Source organism: Columba livia, chromosome 10, assembly GCF_036013475.1.
Source record: "Columba livia isolate bColLiv1 breed racing homer chromosome 10, bColLiv1.pat.W.v2, whole genome shotgun sequence".
Lineage (NCBI taxonomy): Eukaryota > Metazoa > Chordata > Aves > Columbiformes > Columbidae > Columba > Columba livia.
Genome location: NC_088611.1, coordinates 18300987 through 18316036, shown reverse-complemented (window position 1 = coordinate 18316036; position 15050 = coordinate 18300987). Strand labels below are relative to the sequence as shown.

General features: G+C 48.9%; 1 protein-coding gene across 2 annotated transcripts in view; it reads left to right on the top strand.

The window, feature by feature from the left end:
- Positions 1-92: 92 nt before the first annotated feature.
- The window catches only part of MTMR14 (myotubularin related protein 14), a 32358-nt gene continuing 17400 nt past the window's right edge, over positions 93-15050 (top strand). For both annotated transcript variants that reach the window (XM_065074680.1, XM_065074679.1), the window contains exons 1-13: positions 93-283; positions 363-502; positions 3611-3719; positions 4770-4845; positions 5538-5598; positions 6183-6305; positions 6817-6890; positions 10061-10131; positions 10714-10788; positions 12967-13033; positions 14042-14127; positions 14424-14500; positions 14750-14786. In XM_065074680.1, coding sequence (XP_064930752.1) covers positions 161-283; positions 363-502; positions 3611-3719; positions 4770-4845; positions 5538-5598; positions 6183-6305; positions 6817-6890; positions 10061-10131; positions 10714-10788; positions 12967-13033; positions 14042-14127; positions 14424-14500; positions 14750-14786 — 1119 coding nt within the window. In that variant the 5' untranslated portion in view covers positions 93-160. The remainder of the gene's footprint in view (positions 284-362; positions 503-3610; positions 3720-4769; positions 4846-5537; positions 5599-6182; positions 6306-6816; positions 6891-10060; positions 10132-10713; positions 10789-12966; positions 13034-14041; positions 14128-14423; positions 14501-14749; positions 14787-15050) is intronic.

The window sequence follows — 15050 nt, the reverse complement described above, 5'->3', positions numbered from 1 at the left end:
TGCCCGCAGGTGGGTCCGGACCGGCGCTCGGTGGCGCATGGCGATGACGCCCACGAAAGGGCGGAAAGGGCGTCGCCCCGCGCGGCGGTGATTGGCTGGCCGAGCGGAAGCGGCGGGCAGGGCGGAAGCGGCGGGGCCATGGGCCGGTAGCGGCGCGGCCATGGCGGCGGCGGCCCGCGGGTGCCCCCCGGCGGGCTCTGGGGACCGCGCCCTGGCCGAGCTGCTGCTGGAGTTCTCCCGGACACAGTACCGCGCCAAGGACGGCGGCGGTGCCGCCGCTAAGGTGAGACGACCGGGACTGGGGGTGTGAACACCGGGGAGCGGTGTCGGTGCGGGGGGCGCTGACCGGTGCCTGTGCGCAGGTGGAGCGGATCGAGCGGCGGTGCCTGGAGCTCTTCGGCCGGGACTATCGCTACAGCGTGATCTCCAACGCGCACGGCGAGATCTGCGCCCACTACCCGCGGCACATCGTCCTCCTGGAGCGCGATGCCGGCCGAGACCCGTAAGGCCCCCGGTGCCCCCGGTCCCCACGGTCTCCAGCCGGTGGAGGCGGCCGGGCCTACTGCCCCGCGAAGCTTCCGCGGCTGCCGCTCCGGGACTCCCGCCGGCTGGGGAAGCCCCGTCACGCTGCAGCTGTGGCTAATTATACCCGGCGGTGTCCGGGCTGCGCGGCGCTGCCGAGCTCCCTCGGGCTTTCCTGGGGCTCCCCCAGCTCCACGAGTCTCTTGGGCTTCCTTGGGAAAAGCTGCTGAGTTCAGCAGCTCCTGGGAGTGCAAAGGACAGGAGGTGGTGGGGCAGCTCCAGCTTGGCATGTGCTGTCCTGGGGTAGATCCAAACGTGGCTGTGCAGCAGCCAGCCCGCAGCCTCAGAGAGACCACGCTTGGAAGTGCCCGTGGTTGTGCTGGAAGGCCTCTGATCAGAGGAATTTTAGTTTAGAAAACACCTCTGGTGGGAGGGGGAATGCTGATAGGGCCTGAACAGACAGAAGTAGTCTGACCCCACCATGGTACGTGGATCAGAGGGAGCTGATGTTAGTGAGTTATCGGGAAACACTTGCAGTTTAGTGCAAGTTTAAGCCAACGTGGTTCTGGACTTCAACCCACAAGCTCAGAATCACGTTGGTCTTGCTTCTGGTTGAGCGTTAGCTGTGCCCTGTGGCTCTGATGACAGCCTCTCATTTTTTATTTTGTCTTCCAACACGACATAATGCAATTTTGCAGTCTTAAATGTGTCCGTGACAAGAATAACACGTTCAAAAGGGCGGTGGTCACTGTGTTCCCCTCACAGCGGTGACACATCCCACTGCTTTGCCCAAGGAAGGCGAACCAGCTGCTGCCACACTGGCACGTGGACTGGGTGCTGTGGGAGAGGGGGTCTTTGGAAAACAGCCCAAACTGATTGTCAGATGGGAGAATTTCTGCTTAACGCTTAGATAAGATTAGAAAAAATTAAACCCCTTGCTGCAAAGAGGGAAACTGAAGTCTGAAGCTGTAAATGTAACTACGAGACGTCTTTAGGGAAGAGAAACCAAGTGCTTCTGCTTTTCCTGTTTTTGTAAGAGCAAGCAACGCTTAATTTTTCTGACAAGTGTTCAAAACAAATGTGCTTACACTTGGTGCCCCATTTTCTTCCTGGACTTTTGCAAGCTGGCAGTGGTAATTAACATTTAAAATGGTGATTATTTCCAAATCTTGATTTGCTATCCTAAAGAGTCAAGAAATCAGACTACCCATCACCATCCCTCTCCTCCTCATTTCTCGGTGATAATATCTGTAAAAGCTGCTAAATAATTTTTAGTCTGGTTTCTAGTTGCGTCATTGTACTCTACAGAATAATTATGAAATAGAGACTGTTGCACTTGTGTTACAGAACACAAGAACCTTGTCCAGAAAATGAGACACTTCCTCTAGGACTGTGTGTCTTTGGCTGCCTTTCTTCTTTCCAATGTTCTTAATCAGCTGGTAACATCTCCTTGAAGTGTGCAGGACAGTTCACACCTCTGGGAATACCAAGGCTTTTTGGAAGCACTTCTTGCTTAAGCCGACTCTGTGCTGCCCCGTTGGTTCTGCTGGTACAGCTGCTTCCAAAGCTGTGTGGGGAACCAGCAAAAAATGGATACTTTAAACCCAGATCAGTTTCCTGATCCTGTTTGTTGCGTGGCTGGGCAGCTGGGGAAGAGAGGATGTTGCTTCATCACACTTTGCTCGCAGCTCTCTGACATCCAGGCAGGTGCAGGAGACAGCAGGAGGAGCCTGGTGTGTATTTTTGGCTACCACACAAGGTGCTGCTCATGAGGAGCCACAGAAAATAGCAGGGAGCACCTTCCCTGTGCTGGGAGAACTAGGATGTCTCCGCAGAAGGAGCAGGGAGATGCTGCAGGGAATGGAAACGGAGGGACACACTCGGTTCTTTACTCGCTGTCTTAGAGATATTGTGACTGCGCTTAATGAAAATGCCTAAATCTGAGACCAAGGCCATGTCTTTGGTTTTCTCTTGATGATCCTGTTATGTGTCTGTACTCCGAACAAATATGATCACAGTTGTATGTAACATAACCATGTGAGAGGAACGCTTTGGTTCCAGGGCTGTTAGGGCTACCCAGAGAGAAGCGCCTCGGCTTCAGGCCTGTAGAAGATATACAGTTGCCAAAACAGTTGCTTGCTCTTGTAGGAAAAGTTTCACTTGCATTTAAAAAGGTGATTTCAGGTTTATGTGCTGATTTGATGGACAGGGCCAAGGGGATTAACACAGAGCTAAGGTTGCCCAGTAGTATCTTCTGGAAAACAAACTTCTGAAAAAAACCAAAACACACCTCAAAGTCCAAAAAACTGAAGAGTTAAGATACACGTAATTCCTTCCACTGCATCCCACCTCAGTTTGTCCCAAGCAGCCTTAATGATGTTCTTTCATGCTGCTAATTGAAGAGTGCTCTGTTTTCTGAACCCTTTACAGGAGAATTTCCTCCCGTCTGTGCTGTATTTAGTCACTTGCCCCTCTAAGAGTCTTGCACCCAAACAAAATCTAGTTATGCAGATGCAGCTGACATTAATCTAACTACCCTGCTGAACTCACTAGCAGATTTACAGGCAGTTGTTTAATCATCCAGCAACACATACGCTCAAGTGACCAGAACTGAGGTTTGTTGAGTGTTCAAGCATAGATTCTCTTATTTATTTTTGCTTGCAAAAATATCCCCTGATAATGAATTCACCTTGATGGCAGTGCTGAGCTGCTTTTTGACGGGAAGGTGGTGGGGAGGAAAGCAGAATGTGTATTTTTGCATTCACAGACTTAGTCTGGTAGTCCTTCGTTAGCAATCCGCACGTTGGTCCGTAGCAAACCACTCTGACAGGACTTGTATCATCAGCTCCTGAAGACACTGTCAGGTACCACACAGCTAGCCTTTCAAAATAAAGGAGACAGAAAAGCGTCCAGACATGTAAAGCAGCCGAAGCAGTTATTAAAGAAGTGTCCTCTTGCTTGCAAACTTCAGAGCCGGATGCTGGGGAAAAGTGATGGGGATTATATCTGCCTGGGGGATCTGTAGCGGCTTCGCTGGAAGCCACACAAGGAGATGCTCTGTGTACTGACCCGAATCTCTGTCCTTTAGGTTGGAGGGCGCTGTGCAAGTTGGCAAACTGCAGGACCTTATCAACCGGAGTAAGATGGCGAGGTGTCGAGGACGATTTGTTTGCCCTGTCATTCTGTACAAAGGGAAGGTAAAGCTTCATGGGTTACCTGTCTTAATGTAGATAATAATCTTTCTCCCTAGCGTCTGAACCGTGTAGCCATGTCTTCAGTCAGTTGTCACCTGTCTGAATGCTATAAAAATCTGTTCTTGGGTACAAGCAGGCAGTCTGCAGTAGTAGGTGGCATTTGCAGCCTAGGCTGCATAAATAAAAATAAAAAGGGCTTTAGGCTGTTCTACCCTGCCACATCATGAGCATTGCATGAAAGAGCTGACATTTTCTCCATATGTATGTCCCTTCTGAAGGACCAAAGATATTGGGTTTTTGAGAGGGCAAACACAGCTGGTGTCACTTTCTGCTCCTTCCTCTTCCAGCAGTGAGCTCCATTTGAATAACTTTCCTCGTTTAAAGAGAAGTTTCCCTTGTCTGTTCCCTGGGGAAGCAAGATTGCATAAATGGTGTTACGCATGTGTGGGCTTGTCTGCAAGGGAATCTATAAGAAAGTGAAATTAGATTCATTTTTATGTGGTTTACTTAAACTATATTGAAGCGCTGTAGGAGTAGTCTCATTTAGAATTTAAGTAGCTTAATTCATTTTTTTTTAGTTCAATTTAGAAACTATGTGAATAGCAAAATCATACCTGTGACAGTGTTAATGTAGCTGGACTGAAGCTGTCATGGGCTGAACCTGCTCACCTTTTTCTGCGGGAGTGAACTCCCTGGAGTTGTACCGGGACCATCCTTGATCTTATCCACGGGAATGTGGAAATAAGGGTCAGGCAGGGTATTAACAGAGCATGGACATTGGTAACTTGACAGGAATTGACTTTATTAGTGAATTGGAGAACTGGAGATGAAAATACGATTTTAAAACTAACTACAGATAAAGGCACTTGGGAATTCAATGTGTTTGGAGAATTTGATCTGCTCTGGGGTTGCAGGGGAGACTGCGGAGAGGCGGCAGCTGCGGGTACCAGCCGCGGCTGCATAACGTGACAGCACATGGGCCAGAGGGAAAGACTTTCCCATAAGGGAAAGACTCTTGGGGCGTGTGTGGTTAATAACAAAATCTTCCTCCAGCACATTTGCAGATCAGCAACGCTGGCCGGCTGGGGAGAGCTCTACGGGCGCACTGGCTACAACTACATCTTCTCAGGTGAGTGAGGGGCCGATTGTCGCTGTCTGCTTGGTGAGGCTGCTTGGTGCAGGGACAGTGACCTGCTCACCAGAGCCAGCTCTTCCCGAGAGCCTCTGCGCAGCTCTGGCATGGACCTGCCTGTGTCCAGCCCTGCATAATAGAGCGAGGATGGAAATCTGTGCGTTTCCCAGTGCCGTAGCTCACAACAAGCCGTGACAAAAGCACTTGAGGCTGAAGAGGTCAGCTACGGGAAGCACGTAGGCAAGTGAGGCAGCCCAAAGGATTCGGGGTACTGGTTCCCTAACATTGGGGTGGGAATAATGAAAGAAAGAGGATAAGAACTTGCTGTTGCTTGGCTAATCATTGGGAATCAAATTCTGCTACTGGACTCCAGGGAATGCTCTTCCGGGGAGTATTTGGTTTCTGTAGTGTGGAAGCTGAAGCTTGGCTTAACAAAGCACTGTCTAGCACTATTGGGATGTTCTTCTACCTGTCAGTTATGGGTTTGATTTGTTTAGATCCTTTGTAATGAGAAGGGAAGAGTGGACCACATTACAAAAGTGGCTTTTCAGGAAGAGGAAAATGTGGGGAACTATTGAGAGGATTTGTGTGGAGAGAGGGCACCAAACCATGGCCTTTTTGGGTGCATGCGTGTCTTGTCAGGTTGAGCTGTTTTACACACGCTTCAGTTCTAATTGCCTTCCTTGCAGGGGGTTCTGATGATGCTTGGGCAGATACAGAAGACATTTCAGAGGAAGATTCTGCACTTAGGTTTGTATGCAGCACTGGGATGGGGAAAAGGGAGTCTGGACCAAAGCTGACTGGCTCAGCCACTCAATTCTGCTCTTGCCTAGGCTGGGCTTTGGGTACAGGCTGGACATCATCACCAAACTCAAAGTCTTACTTGCCTTACTTTTGAAAAAGAGTCTTGAACGCTAATGGCTGGTTGTACCCAGCATAACTGCAGCCTGCTGGTCTATTGCCAGAGGGAATGGGTGGAGATATATATATATATATATATATATATATATGTCCATTTAAAAAGGTGTTTGAGTTACACAGGCATGTTTACTTCATCAAAAAGTGCATTTCCAGGCTGGAGAAATTGTTCTGTATGTTATGTGCTTGTTACAACATGGAGCGAGATGTCAGGGGAGGTGGGGGACCCTAAGCATGAAGTTTTCAGTATCAGTTCATTGCAGAGTCTGACTCTGGCTCATGGAGATGAGGCTGGTGCTCCGCAGCTCACAGCCAGAGCAGTTCAGGGAAGGAGCGTGGCAGTGTTGCGCAGAGAATCAGACTCGGCATGCTCAGGCATCCACGCTCATCTCGCTTGGTCTTGTTCTGTCTTGCAGAAACGCAGACTCCCAGCTGTTTGACAAAGTCAGAGGGCACGACATCAAGCTGCTCCGATACCTCTCTGTCCGATATATCTGTGACCTGATGGTGGAAAACAAGAAGGTGAAGTTTGGCTTGAAGTGAGTTTGGGTTTGTTTGTTTTTCTGCAGGTTTTGGATTGCAGCCGGTGTAGCCCTGACCTGTAAATCATTATTGGGTGTGCACTCAGGGAGCAATCCCTGAAAAAGTCCTACAAAAGGATTGGTTAGCCAGTGCTGTAAAGAGAACCCCCAAGTTTTAGGCCAGAGAAAGCTGCATCGGTGGGCAAGGCAGCTGCTTTCATCTTTCCTCTGCAGTCTGGGCAGGTTTTTTCTGTAGAGTTTGTGGTGATGTGACAGTCACCCCTTCAGAAGGGGGACGGTAGAGCAGCTCTCTGCTTGTGCATAGGAACAGACAGGGGTATTTCTCCTTTCCAGAGGAAAGCTTTAGTATTTTGGGGTTATACCTGTTTGTTTAGATGCATTGAATAAGTTCTGCCCCTGCTCACTCTTGAGTCAAGTCATTGTACAGGGAAATGTGACAAGTAGCTTTTTGAGTGCTAATGTCTCCATGAAAAATACTCTACAAATGTTTCCCTCTTATCCTGTGCAGTGTGACGTCTTCTGAGAAGGTGGACAAAGCCCAACGTTACGCTGATTTCACGCTTCTCTCCATCCCATATCCAGGTACAGGACTGATGTCCAGAGGGACTCCCAAGGGACAGGTGACAATCCGTTTCTGGGGACTGGGAACTACCTGTGTGTGTGTGTGTGTGTGTGGTGAAACGACTGTGATTTGCTGAATGTTTCCTGTGCTCCCTCTGGAGAGAAGCTCTTTTAAGCTGAGAACTGTGGCGGTGTGAGTCAGCGTTAGGCACTCTTTGAGGTGGCAAAATAATTTCTCAGCAGTTCTAATGAATTCAGGCACAGAGAATAAATCCCAGAGGTGGAGCTGGGGTTGAAGTGGCCTTTGACACCCCCGCAACTCCAAGCTACTGCTTTATGCAAAATATATACCCTGCTCTGTGTTATGTAAAACCCCAATTCTTAGGAGTATTTTCTAGTCCTGGTGTTCCAGAGCACTGCTGTAAGATATTATCGGTGCTGGGCAGAACTGCTAACCTGAGCCTGCAGCGTACGGCTGAGATGCCGACCGCTCCAGCCCGTCTCCCTGGCTATATTCGTCCCTGTGCCTAGCAACCGCTGCTGGGTCACTTGCTGCTGCACTCTTAACGAGGAGCTGAATATTGCTGCCTGCCTGCTGATGTCAGGCTCGGCAATGGGATTGGATGTGAGACCGCTGTGCTTGAGTTCTGCCTGCAAGATTTTGTGCACAAAGAAGGGGAGAGGAGAAAAAAAACACACCAAAACCAAACCAACCAAACAAATAAACCCCCTAACTAACAAAAAAACCACAACCTGTTGTGAATGATCCAAACCCACATTTTTCTTTGGTTAGTTAGTTGTTGCCCTTAAGCATATTTTCCTTTCTTTTTTTTTTTTTTTTTTAAAGGATGTTTTTTCCTTTCATACAAAAATTGGTGACAATTCAGAGAAGCTGCATTAAGATTTCTGTCGAGTTTGCCCTGCAGATCGCAGAAGGATACAGAAATAAGAGTATTACATGTTTCTGCAGCACATGGCACAGATATATGCTGGTGCCATATGTCTCACCAAAGTTAGACTGTGGGCGAGACAATGTACACAGGTCTTTTGTAGGGTTTGTAAAGAGTGAGGAAGAAGTGACTCTGGAGTTAAGCTGTAGAGTTGTTGTCGTATGGGGATCTGCATATTGTCTGCAATACTCTGTGATGGCCTTTCCTCTCCTGCCATCTGCAAGACCTGCTATCTTTTAGCAGCTCTTCCCTGCTATGCTGGAGGTAAATCTTATAAAACTGGAAATTCTCCCTGCAGATGTTGCCTGACTCCAGCAATGTAGGTCTGGAGGGAAACGTTGTCATTTTGGGAGATCTAAGGCATGTGTGTCTAAGGGTCAGCAACCCCTCTAGTGACTGGCCACACACCAGGATATGCTCTTATTGGTGTTCCCAGGTTTGCATTGAAAGAATTTCTACTTTGCAGTTTGTCTTTAAAGTTATTCTGACATCCTGTTGTCTTAGGTGAGCGAAGCAGTGTCCGGACACAACTATCTAGGGTGAAAAACTTGTGTTAAAATGGGGCAGAAGCTCTGCAGAAGCTTTTATGCTTTCCAGTGCCAAAACCCTCTTTTCCATTGGACTGGTAGTTGGCGTTTGTAGATGCCAGTGCTTACTGCCATAATCCCCTGTTCTTTGCTCTGAGACGCTGTTCCATTGGAGTTAAATCTCGGCTGACAGATCGCTTCCTGACAGCGCATTTTCGAGGGCTAGTCCTGTCCTTGCACAAAGATTGTTTCAGTTTTGGTTTTTTTTACCATTGGAGTTATTTGTGACTTGTATGGTCAGAATCAGTACTTGTGCCCAGTGCCTGGCATGGGGGTGTCTTGGTAAGATGGGCACCGTGTGGGGTGCACATGGCGTGTTGGGAGAGGTGTTTGGTGCGACCTGCAGGCAGCTGCAGCGCTGGTAGTGCTGCTCAGCTGTGACTAACAGGCTGCAGTTTGCAGCAGAGACTTCCAGTAGTTGTTGGAGACAAAGGACAGAAACTTCAGGAGGGGAGGGTTTGGGGGAAACCTTGGAAGTGGTTATGTACCTGTTTTCATCAGATAGAGCAATTTGCATGTTTGAAAGAGAAGACTTAAATGTGAGAGAAACCACAGCTGCCTCTGACAGAGCCCTTTCCTGTTACCTGCAGCAGGTGCCTCATGGAAGTTGCCTTTCCCCAGGGCTCTGCCAGCACCTTTTGCTCGTTCCTTCTCACTGAGCAGACGGCTGAATATGAGCCAATGTGTGCCCAGGTGGCCAGAAAAGCCACCAGCATCCTTGCTTGAATCAGGAATAGTGTGGCCAGCAGGACTAGATCAGTGATTGTGCCACTGTACTCGGCACTGCTGAGGCCTCACCCTGAATCCTGGGTTCAGTTTTGGGCCCCTCATCATAAGAAGGACATTGAGGTACTAGAGAGAGTGCAGATGAGGTGACAAAGCTGGTGAGGAGCTGGAGCACAAGTGTGATGAGGAGCGGCTGAGGGAACTGGGCCTGTTCAGCCTGGAGAACAGGAGGTTGGGAGGAGAACTTATCACTGTCTGCAACTGCCTGAAAGGAGGTTGGAGCATGGAGGGGGTTGGTCTCTTCTCCCAGGCACCAAGTGATAGGATCAGAGGAAATGGCCTCAAGTTGTGCCAGGGGAGGTTTAGATTGGATATTAGGAAAAAATTCTTCCTGGAAAGGGTTGTGAGACATTGGAACAGGCTGCCCAGGGCAGTGGTGGAGTCACCATCCCTGGAGGGGTTTGAAAGGCGTTTAGATGAGGTTCTTAGGGACATGGTTTAGGGCTAGGGTTAGGTTAGGTTATGGTTGGACTCGATGATCTTGAGGGTCTCTTCCAACTTAAATGATTCCGTGATTCTAAGCGTGTCATGCTGGTGCCTTAGACCTGTGCAAAAGTCCACGGCCCTGGAAAGCACAGCTCCTTGGTGAACGAACGCAATCAGTCCCTCAAACTCCACGTTTTCCTGTGTATTTGGAGTTTGCCCCTTTCCTGTGTGAGCGTGTTCGCTGCTGAGTGCTCTGGGTTGTTGCTGCTGGGAGGCCGTGCTGCTCGCTGTACTGATGATTACCGCTCTTCTCTTCCCGCAGGCAGCGGTTTTGATTGGCGTTCTGCAGCCTGGGGCTACCAGCGCTTCCAGTCCCACAGGGCACCTGAGTTGTTAGATACCAGTTAGCTGAATGGTTGTTCCTTATCTCTTTTTCTTGCAGGGTGTGAATTTTTTAAGGAGTACAAAGACCGGGATTATACAGCTGAAGGTCTCATATTTAACTGGAAACAGGTACATGGATGTTACAAAATGGAGAGCTGTGGGCTTTGCTGGGCTTAAATCTTGCCTCAGAGTTCCTGAGCAAAGGTGTGCATGCCATGTGCTGATTTCTGGTCACAAGGAAGAAAACAACAGAACAAGCAAAACAGTGAATGTATTAAATTATGAACTGTAAATTTTTTATGTGAAATAAATGAATTGTTATCCTGTAGTCCAGGATGCTTGACCTCTCATGGGTCTTATGGTTTGCTCCTCGTTTTGAATACGATATAGATAGCCTCTGTTCTCAGTTTGTTCTGTCTCCGGCTGAGACAGATGTTTGAGTGAGTGGAGCAGCCCTACAGGAATTCAGAAACAAACATGCCTTGTCCCCGACTTTCACCATTGGGAGCACAGAAAAGCTCTGTTTGTCCACTAATCCTTCTAAGAGGCCGTGAGTTAGTTCTTACCCCTGCAGGTTTTCGCATCCAAAAATACTTTGCTGAGACGTTTTCTTCTAGATAGACCATTTGTCATGTGTTTTGTTTTTTTCTGAAACTCACTGCCTTCAGCTCATGGCTTTTCTCTGATCAATCGTGTTTGGGTTTTTTGCAGGATTACGTAGATGCTCCATTAAGTATCCCAGTCTCTCTGACCCAACCTCTGAATATTGACTGGAGCGAGTACCAGGTGAGCAAAGCAGGTATCTCTGTGGGAAGTCAGAGATTCACTCAGGAAGGATCAGTGAAGATTTGAGGTCTGCCTTGCTACGGTTGCCATAATCTAGCTCACTTCATACCATCCCAGTGGGAGCGAGGCTGCTTTTTGGTTGTACAGAATGGTGGTGGAAATCCTGTACCCAGAAGGTCCATGGCTTGGTGTGTCCCATGGCAGCTGGCTGTAACATCAAATCCTTTTCTGTGGCTTGCGTAAAGCTTGCAATCCCTTAGGGATCCTTACTGACTGCAGTGCATCTCCCTTCCTTATTACCATGACAGCATCGCGAATAATAATTGAACTTTTATGTTTGCCGAAGCTTTGAGGTTTACCTTTGTTCATACCAGGGAGTGTCACCTCACACTGCTGGTTAGTGTGCTCCATTTCACACATCAGCGCACGTCCCCGTCCCCCAGGTTTTGTGATGATTGACTGTGCTGGAGCGTGTCGCGCTCCCACGCTCTGCGCCACAGAACCATCAGAGCTCCCCGTGCTGGGCCAGTGCTTGTCAGTCAGCGATGTAAATAATGTTTAAGTGCCAGCATAAGAGGAATCGCAGAAAAGTAACTTGAAGAAGCAGAACTAAAGGAACCACAGCTTGTTTATGGCTAGAAACTTGTTCACGAGAATACTAAGCACCTGATATTTTAAAAAGGATATTAAAAATTGAAGAGGATGTAATAAATAGATGCAGAAATTATCTGAGGACTGGAGAAGGTGCTTCAGTTAAGGCTGAAGTTCTAAGTCTGTTTAGCTTATCACAAGGGCGATGGACGGTTGACTTGATTAATGTATAAGTACATTTGCAGGGAGAAAATACTAATTCTAAAGCACTCTTCAATCTGGGGGAGAAAAACTGCACAGGAAGTAATATCTGCAGTCTGCAATCAGACTTCAAATATGGAAAAAGAGTCTTGCGTGTTATTTTTGAGGATAATCTGTTGGAACATGCTGCCAAGGGAGTGATGAGCTGTCACCCCGAGTTGAGGTTCTTCTCTGGGCAGAGTTGTTGCCAGGTGCAAGCTTCGGGCTGTAAATGGCGCAACTGAACAAAACTTTCTGGTTTGTGGCATACAGAGGTCAGGCTGGATGATCAGCTGATTCCTTCTGGCATAAGCGCAAGATTGGATTGTACTGAGCAGATAAAAGCCTTTGGAAGGATGTGCTTTTCTGCCCCAGGCTGAGTGTGTCCCCCATTTCCCTGCTCTTTTGTTGCTGCGCAGGCTTCACAGTGGGACAACATGTTCTTTGTCTGACATAGTCTTAAGTGTGGCTAAGTGCACGCATGCAAGCACATGGCAAGTGTTCTATTGCTGGGGGTCAAATGTCACTTATACCACCAACACTGTCACAATTAAACATGTGGCACTCTCCTTGCCTTTTCCTTGCCAGTGCTATCCCTTTTTCTTTGAGGTAGTTCTCATAGAATCATAGAATGTTCTGAGTTGGAAGGGACCCACAAGGATCGTCGAGTCCAACTCCTGGCTCTGATAAGCTGCTGAAATTCCCCACGTCTTCTCAAGATCCAGAGTGGCACACTTGAGCTTGTTGTGATGTTTTTCACCTGTATTTTTTGTAGTGCTGGGAGGTCTCTGACCTTTTTTGTGCTACAGCTGTTACTTGGTGTTACTGCAGAAGTCCCGTGCCTGTCTGGAGCAGCTGGGACAGGCTCCACAGGCAGCCTGCTGGGGCCGTTGACAAGAGCCAGAGTGTTTTAGGCAAAGCGTTTGGGTTGTGCGAACGGGCTGCTGAGCTGGTCGGTGAAGCATGCACGTGTGTGTGGGGCTGCAGAACTGGGTCAGTGCTCCGCAGGTGTTTGCTGCCTCACGTTGGTCTTCCTGAGCATGGTCTGCTCGGTGCTTTGGGGCTGCAGACAAACAGGTTCTGTGCCAGCCAGGCAGACAGCAGAGATGGCCTTTTATTTATTATTTTTGTCTTGCCTGGTCTCTTGTCCCCGAGTGCCTTTTGCAGAGGATGGGGGGATTGATTAGAGCACTGAGGGAGTCTGTCACTCTGAGGAATGGCCACAGGGTTATATCTGCTTCACCGTTCTTCTGGACAGAGAAGCCAAGAGCGTGGTGGGCACTGAACTGCAGAGCAGCCTTTTGCTGTGGGCACACCCTTACCACCAATATTTCTTTTTCTACACAGAGCTGGGACCTCGTCCAACAGACACAGAACTACCTGAAGCTGCTGATCTCCATCATCAATAGCGATGGTAAGGAAAACTCCTTGCTCCCAGTGGCCTAACTGGAACAGCTGCTTTCTTTGGAAGAACAACTGATGCCACTGTGGATCAGTTCCCAGTACAGAAGAGTTGCTTTATAGAGTTTCACTTCTCTCCCTTCAAAACAGGGTGATGGTACTAGCATCTCAGGGCTCCAGCTCCCCTCTTAGAGTGGGACTTGCTGATCCCTTGAAGACCCTCTCTTCCCAGGGGTGGAAGAATATCTGAAAGTTTTACCTAAGGTTTTACTGTTTTAAAGCTGAAGAGAACAAATCTTTGTTCCTCTCCTTCTTGACTCTTGCTCTTTATTTGCTGAACATCTGTGTTTTGTCCCCCCAGCCTGAGGTCTAATTAGGTGCCTGTTTTAAAGCCCCTTCCATCCTGTGTCATCACAGCCACCCCAGCTCTGGGGAGGGACTGTATTGCTCCCGTTCCCTCTGGGCACTGGGACTTTGTACCTGGCACTGTTGGACAGATGAAGCCATCAATAGCTCTGCCAGCACAGTCAACTGCAGACTCTACTGCAGCTCTTGTGTTGGGACACACTGCAAGTTCTCTGCAGAGCATAGGAGTTGTGCCCTGTGTGTGCCTTTGCTCAATGTCTATCAGTAGAAAGGCTGGTGAGACTGAAAAAAGTTGGGTTGGAGCGGGTTTCTATCTAATGTGGGGATAGATTGTGATAGTGGGTTGCAACTGGGTAGGTATATGTTCTGGGTAGCGAAGTGATGTTCATACCTAGTGACTTCATGTCCTGAGCAGCTGTCAGGAACAGGACGACACATCAGCTGGGGCTGCTGACAATCCAGGACACCTTGAGCAATTTGTTGACTGGTGCATTCAAAACAAAATGTTCTGGTTTGGTGGCTGAGCGCTGCTCTTCAGCCCAGGCTGTGGGAGTGGAGGGTGGCTTGTCGCTACAGATTTGCCATAAAGAAAAACCACTGCTGTTGTTACAACATCCTTTTTCTTCCTTCTCCTTCCTGCCCCCGCCTGAAACAGATGACAGCGGGCTCCTGGTGCACTGTATATCTGGCTGGGATCGAACTCCTCTCTTCATCTCCTTATTGCGCCTCTCCCTATGGGCTGTGAGTACCTGACCTGCTCTGCTCCTGGGGGTGGTTGCCGGGACAGTGAGTGACTCTGTCTCCAAGAAGTGATGGTGGAACCGTTAATGTTCCTTTTGGCTGTCTTGGCTTCAGAGACGGTGTGGATTGGCTTTGATGTGGAGCCCAACATGCTGCCTGCTGTCAGGCACAGTGTCCCAGACAGGCAGAGCAAGCTGGACATCCTGGATCATCACGACAGTTTTCAGTAGATGGTGAAATCCTACATCCTGATCCCTGGGGCTACTGCTTGAAGGCCATTCTTATTTGTTTTGCAGGATGGGCTGATCCATGTGTCCCTGGAGCCATCTGAGATCCTCTACCTGACAGTGGCCTACGACTGGTTCCTCTTTGGGTAGGCACACTAAGTTTTATTTGCCTGTAGAACCCTGCACAGCAGGGGAGAAGCCTTCAGGGGCTCATCTTTGGTGTCTGCTTACAACCAAAGGTGGATGTTGGAGCAGCTCCCAGCAAGCTGTGACAAGAGGGACTGGGGCCTTTTTTTACCTGGAAGCTCAGGCATCCGGTTGTTCTTGACAGCTTGTGCTTTTCTGCTGATTCTAACGTCTGGCATGTGACCGAGCTTCCCTTGCTCTCTTTCCAGGCACATGTTGGCTGATCGACTCAGTAAAGGAGAAGAGGTGAGTGTCTGGTCTGGAGCAGTGGCTGAGCACTGCTTCGTGCTCTCAGGGTACTTGGTTACAGTAGCAGCATTCACTGCCTTCTTCTGCTAGCACCTGTGGTCTGGGTGGGCTCTAAAAAGATTGTTCAGATGCTGGAAATATGAGGTAGGAGCCTTGTCCCATCAGTTCCTGAGGCATGAGGTGTGGGAATATTTTTCACTCAGCCTACAGTTTGTTTGGCGAGTGCTGGTCCTGCCAGCTCCCCACTGTGCCACTAGTGTT